The following is a 6,307-nucleotide window of genomic DNA, read 5'->3' as shown; positions in this document are numbered from 1 at the left end:
CCGAATAGCAGGTTTTGTGATTCCCTGAATGTTATCACGAAGAATTTTTCGGTGACGTTTAGCACCTCCTTTTCCCAATCCTTTACCTCCTTTTCCGCGTCCAGACATATTGATATAGTTGCGTACAGAACGAGTACAAAAACAACGTTTGAGTTAACAGAATTCAGACAGCTTTAAAAAGAGGCCATAAAATTACCTACTGCTCGTGGAAACACCCTAATTAACCAATAGAGTTGCGTCATTACAAAATGTTCCGAACATTTTGTACATTTTTTTAAGTAAAACTGTAGTTTTTTTAAAAATTCGTGGTCTTAATGTTTCAGTAAGGCAATAAATTTGGCATCGTTGGAATTCGCCAAACCTTCTGCTACTTACTAAAAAAAAAAAAGTCAAAAGCTTTTGTGTATCAGAAGATACAGCCGTTTTCCCGTAGCCAAAAAACACAGATTTTATAAAAATGTTAAAGTAATGAGCGTAATGTCATTATGCAGCCAATCAGAAATTACTTTCTTAGCACCAATCAAATGGTTTGTTTTGAACCTTAGCTGTCAATCAATATGAGAAATAAAACTTTGGCGCGATAGTGCATTTTAGACCGTCTTGTGTATCCGTACTACATCGACTTCTTAAAATATGGCTCGTACAAAGCAAACTGCACGTAAATCTACTGGAGGAAAGGCTCCACGAAAACAACTCGCCACTAAAGCTGCGAGGAAAAGCGCACCAGCTACTGGAGGAGTGAAAAAACCACATCGTTACAGACCTGGTACAGTTGCTCTCAGAGAAATCAGAAGATACCAGAAGTCAACCGAGCTCTTGATCCGCAAGTTGCCTTTCCAGCGTCTTGTGCGAGAAATTGCTCAGGACTTCAAAACAGATCTGCGATTCCAGAGCACAGCCGTTATGGCTCTGCAAGAGGCTTCTGAAGCGTACCTTGTTGGCTTGTTCGAGGATACTAACTGTGTGCCATTCACGCAAAACGAGTTACAATCATGCCTAAAGACATCCAGTTGGCAAGAAGAATTCGTGGGGAACGTGCCTAAGCATCTTACCAAACAAAAAACGGCTATTTTTATAGCCACACATCCATAAAAAATATTACGGCTAGCTTTTTATATCAAACTTTGTCCTGCTTTCTGTTTAAATTTTATGCTACATAAAAATTTTATGCTACATAAAGTTTGACAATGTTAAAAATATGAAGGGCAAGAAAAGTAAAAGCAAGAAAATAAGAAATTTAAAAACGAAAATACTTAAACTTAGGGAATCTAATCTTAAATTTACTCTTTTTTAACTGTTTAAGTGACTTAAACAAGTTTAACTTTGTACCAAGATAATGTTTTTTTGTAAATGTGTGGCTATAAAAATAGCCGTTTGTTAATGTAATAGCCAGATACACACAAATTATTTTTTTGCGGTCTTCTTTGCTGCCTTTTTGGGAGTCTTTTTGACCTTCTTTGCTGCAGGTTTTTTAGCAACAGGCTTCTTTGTGGGTTTCTTAGCTGCTGGTTTCTTAGCCGAGGCTTTCTTTGTGGCAGGCTTCTTTGCTGCTTTCTTTGGCGTGCTCTTCTTTGCTGGCTTCTTTTTTGGTGTACTTTTCTTTGCAGTAGGCTTCTTTGCCGTTGGCTTTTTTGCTGCGGCCTTTTTCTTAGGTTTTTCTTTTTTTACCTGACCTAGCTTGAATGATCCAGAAGCACCAGTGCCTTTAGTTTGAATCAAATCGCCTGATGTTACTCCTCGTTTAAGAGCCATTTTCAGATGATGATCTGAGTTTTCAGCAACTTTGTAATTTGCATGAATATATTTTGTAATAGCTTGGCGAGATGAACCACCGCGTTCCTTTAGGGTAGCGATAGCAGCCTTGATCATGTCCACATATTTAGGGTGATCAGCTGTCTTCTTTGCAGCAGGTTTCTTCTTGGGTGCGATTTTCTTTGGAGAAGCTGCTTCACTCATTTTTAATGTTTTCTTACAACAATCCAACGATAAACGATGCTTGTTATCACAGTAGAAGTATACTAAACATTACCGTGTAAATGAGATATAATTTAAGACGGTGCGAAGTATGCGGACGTAAAAGTACCACTCCCGGGAATTGATTTGGCGCGAAAACAGAAATGTGTGTTTCTGTACATCGTATAATGTCCGTTTTGGGTGCCGCGACTATGCGAAAGCATGTTAATTTTTATTTGTAGTACGACGCAATAGTCTGCAAGAGAAGCTGCTGGAGTTTGAGGTCTTCAGCATTACATCTAGTCTGTTAATTTGGGCTTCTTCCGCGCTCGTGTTAGGATTTTCATAAAGCGTTCTTTGGTTTGCGTTGCGTATGTCGGCCTACATCATCGACACGGCCTGTTTCCGGCTATTAGGAGCAATTCATATATTGGGCACTGCGTTTCGACTTTTTTATTAGACCACAGTAAAAAAATTCACTCACAGAAGTCCCTTTCTTTCATGGCTACAAACACGAAGAATTCTGTCGTAAGTAAAACGAATGCGCAAGCCAAAATGACGATGGGGCGAAGTCATAAGCATGGCCCTGTGGCCCAATGGATAAGGCATCTGACTACGAATCAGGGGATTCCAGGTTCGACTCCTGGCAGGGTCGCACTGTCGCATTTCGGCTGCATGGTCTACTGTGTAACGCGCGCGCACGTTCTGGCGTAATGCGTTGATAAACGGAATGTACGCAGACATATTGGAAAGTAATATCACGCACTTAGTATCGTCGCCTTTGTTAGCATTCATGTAAGTTACCATCCACTCGCTACAGTCGCTCTCCATCCTACGGCTAAATCAACAGCCGTGATTTTTACTATGTCGCCGTCCATCCGTACGCGGTGACAGTTGTAAGCTTTACAGTAACGTGACATGCTCCACAAGCAGTTACGGTGTGTGGACGATGCCTATCATGGCAACGCTTGTTCTTTATCGCTTCTCGGCCTAATGGCTAAGATCAAGTGTAGTATCTGTTCTTATCAGTTTAATATCTGGTAGGCCATTCTCTGAATGGTCAGTATATTAATCTGATTTTTGGCCTTGGGTCATGGAGGTGGATTCATTCACGCCGTGACCACGGGTTGCCTTGGTGTTGCACTATTACCGATGGCGGCCCACATAAGCAATAAAAGAATAATAGCAGTCCTCTTTCCGACGGCACTCTGCATAGTCTACGGCGGGAACAAAACGCGTACACTGGGGGAGAATACAGCCTATGCCCCGCGACACGGCAGTTTATAACACACTCAAGCCACAAGCATTAACAAACTTTGAAGGGTACCCTCATGCTACGGTGCAGTTCCAACTCATACTTACCTGACGGGGAAGTAAAGACTGATCAATGAGGGTTTTCTTCCAGAGTGAGGCTCTTGCATTGCACTACGCTTGGGCTGACCTCTGCGATTACTGCAAACGTCAGTAACTCGACCGTACAATTTCTGGTAGTGGGGGCCTGCGTCCGCGCTCGCCCCCTCCTTAAGTCAAAATGAATGAGCTTAGAAAAGTTGCGCGGCCAAATGTCGGTGGTGACTTAAACGCTAAGGTAAAACCTCGCTTGGCTGTTACGAAACGTGATTGCGATATAAGTCCTCGGAAGGCGGCGGAATTTTATTTTATTTGCCATTCCGTCAGGGTTATTGGATGATCGGCAATAGATCGAGTTTGTATGCATTTGAAAGCTCTTTTTTCTCGTACTATCACCTGAAAATGTCGTAGGAAAATGTCATAGGAAACACTTTCAACAACCGCCACGTTCCTTAATTGTTATAACAAGAAATATATCACAGCAAATGAAAATGAAAAGCCTACGACACCGGGAGTTCCCAGGCGGTCCCCCATCCAAGTACTATCCCGGCCCGACGATGCTTAACTTCCGTGATCAGACGAGAACGGGTGTGTTCATCGTGGTATGGCCGTAGACATTAGTAGGTGCAAATACGTGCAATTTATTTTGACGTTGTGATCAAATTTTTTTATTTAATTTCTTTGAGTTACTTAGGACAAGGCGTATGCATGGATTATCTATTAGACTTTAAGGTTATAGTTTTGTGAAAAAAACAATGTTTTTTTAAAGATGTGTGGCTATAAAAATAGCCGTTGTTTTCTGAGTGTAGCGGTTTACTTCTTCTGTCCTTTGTCGTTCTTCTTTGGGAGTAAGACAGCTTGAATGTTTGGCAAAACACCACCAGCTGCAATGGTTACACCGCTCAAAAGTTTGTTTAATTCTTCATCATTACGAACAGCCAATTGTAAATGTCTTGGAATAATCCTAGCTTTTTTGTTGTCTCTTGCTGCGTTACCAGCCAACTCCAATATCTCAGCAGATAAATATTCCAAGACGGCTGCTAAGTAAACTGGTGCTCCAGATCCAATTCGGTTAGCATAGTGCCCTCTACGAAGGAATCTATGCACTCTACCGACTGGAAATTGAAGTCCAGCTCTTGAGGATCTTGTCTTGGCTTTAGCCTTAGCTTTTCCACCTTTTCCACGTCCAGACATAACTGCGATTTGATTTGTAAGTTAATACAAAAACGTACGAATATTTAACGTAAGTGTTAACGAAATAAACTTTACTCGTTTTTTCATCATAAAAATAGGATCGAAATCATGTTTTTGTAACCAATCATAATTAAGTATTAAACAAAAGATTTTTTTTTTAACCAATTAAATTGCGTATCGGCGTTTTCGGATCGAATTCGATCCGATTTTTTTACTTATAAACAAAAAGTTTTGACTTGCAGTTTAATGCTTATTTACAAGTTAAGTAGCAAAAATTTTTAACCATGTCTGACGCAGCAGCTAAAGGAGGAAAACAGGCACCTAAAGTAGCCAAGAAAGGTGAAAAAAGAGCCGGCAAAAAAGGAGGAAAGATTGGTGGAACTGGTGAAAAGAAACGCAAGAGAAAGAGAAAGGAAAGTTATGCTATTTACATCTACAATGTTTTGAAACAAGTTCACCCAGATGTCGGAGTTTCAAGCAAAGCTATGAGCATCATGAACTCATTTGTCAACGACATCTTTGAGCGCATTGCTTCCGAAGCTTCGCGTTTGGCTCTTCAAAACAAAAAGTCGACCATCTCTTCTCGTGAAATTCAAACCGCAGTACGTCTTCTCTTGCCTGGAGAACTTGCAAAACACGCAGTCAGTGAAGGAACAAAAGCCGTCACAAAATACACAAGCAGCAAGTAAACCAACGTCTACCAAACACAAACGGTCTTTTTTAAGACCACACATCTTTAAAAAAACATTTACTTGGCGTCACTACAAGTTAACCGAAGTTAATAAAACTTCTAAATAATGTGCTTAAGAACACTAGCCTACATTTAAAATACTTCCCCATGTGTGTGTGGATTAGCTTCACTTTTCATACGTATTATTAGCTGTACTTGCAGAAAAGACAAGTACATTGATCCATGTTATTGCTTACATTTAACTTAACCCAGCTTTTCACGGAAACACTCCCAGGCAAATTAACCCTACAAAGTATTTCTAAATTTTTTTTGTGTCATATATGACATAGTATCGTATAGCAATAAATGTAACTGTGACAAGACTTTACACATTGTGTAATTTGGAAGCGTGCACAAAGTAATGTTTTAAAAGATTTGTGGCTATAAAAATAGCCGTTTTTGTTGAGCAATGACAACGCTTAACCTCCGAATCCGTAAAGAGTTCTTCCTTGACGTTTTAAGGCATAAACAACATCCATAGCGGTAACGGTCTTGCGTTTAGCGTGCTCTGTGTAGGTTACAGCATCACGAATAACATTCTCTAAGAAAACCTTCAGTACACCTCTGGTTTCCTCATAGATAAGGCCAGAGATACGTTTGACACCACCTCGTCGAGCAAGACGCCGAATAGCAGGTTTTGTGATTCCCTGAATGTTATCACGAAGAATTTTTCGGTGACGTTTAGCACCTCCTTTTCCCAATCCTTTACCTCCTTTTCCGCGTCCAGACATATTGATATAGTTGCGTACAGAACGAGTACAAAAACAACGTTTGAGTTAACAGAATTCAGACAGCTTTAAAAAGAGGCCATAAAATTACCTACTGCTCGTGGAAACACCCTAATTAACCAATAGAGTTGCGTCATTACAAAATGTTCCGAACATTTTGTACATTTTTTTAAGTAAAACTGTAGTTTTTTTAAAAATTCGTGGTCTTAATGTTTCAGTAAGGCAATAAATTTGGCATCGTTGGAATTCGCCAAACCTTCTGCTACTTACTAAAAAAAAAAAAAGTCAAAAGCTTTTGTGTATCAGAAGATACAGCCGTTTTCCCGTAGCCAAAAAACACAGATTTTATAAA

At 40.1% G+C, this 6,307-nt stretch overlaps 1 protein-coding gene and 4 non-coding genes across 5 annotated transcripts; 3 read left to right on the top strand and 2 right to left on the bottom strand.

Moving 5' to 3' along the window:
- The first annotated feature begins 2,535 nt into the window (after nucleotides 1-2,535).
- Trnar-acg (transfer RNA arginine (anticodon ACG)) lies at nucleotides 2,536-2,608 on the top strand. The gene has a single exon. It is a non-coding gene; the product is annotated as a tRNA-Arg (tRNA).
- Nucleotides 2,609-2,930: 322 nt separating this feature from the next.
- LOC130660640 (U2 spliceosomal RNA) lies at nucleotides 2,931-3,122 on the top strand. Its single transcript, XR_008987838.1, has one exon. It is a non-coding gene; the product is annotated as a U2 spliceosomal RNA (small nuclear RNA).
- Nucleotides 3,123-3,307: 185 nt separating this feature from the next.
- On the top strand, nucleotides 3,308-3,472 carry LOC130659583 (U1 spliceosomal RNA). The gene has a single exon (XR_008986787.1). It is a non-coding gene; the product is annotated as a U1 spliceosomal RNA (small nuclear RNA).
- A 328-nt stretch (nucleotides 3,473-3,800) lies between these two features.
- Nucleotides 3,801-3,919, bottom strand: LOC130659308 (5S ribosomal RNA). The gene has a single exon (XR_008986520.1). It is a non-coding gene; the product is annotated as a 5S ribosomal RNA (ribosomal RNA).
- Nucleotides 3,920-3,934: 15 nt separating this feature from the next.
- LOC130657552 (late histone H2A.2.2-like) lies at nucleotides 3,935-4,653 on the bottom strand. The gene has a single exon (XM_057460535.1). The coding sequence runs from the start codon at nucleotides 4,495-4,497 to the stop codon at nucleotides 4,117-4,119; it is 381 nt and encodes a 126-aa protein (XP_057316518.1). The 5' UTR covers nucleotides 4,498-4,653; the 3' UTR covers nucleotides 3,935-4,116.
- Between the last annotated feature and the right edge of the window lie 1,654 nt (nucleotides 4,654-6,307).

The sequence above is a fragment of the Hydractinia symbiolongicarpus genome, chromosome 9, assembly GCF_029227915.1.
Source record: "Hydractinia symbiolongicarpus strain clone_291-10 chromosome 9, HSymV2.1, whole genome shotgun sequence".
Taxonomy (NCBI): Eukaryota; Metazoa; Cnidaria; class Hydrozoa; order Anthoathecata; family Hydractiniidae; genus Hydractinia; species Hydractinia symbiolongicarpus.
This window is presented reverse-complemented; position numbering and strand designations above follow the sequence as displayed.

What these genes read in the sequence shown, in the direction of transcription:
- LOC130657552 (XM_057460535.1), bottom strand. Translation starts at nt 4,497, where the DNA reads ATGTCTGGACGTGGAAAAGGTGGAAAAGCTAAGGCTAAAGCCAAGACA.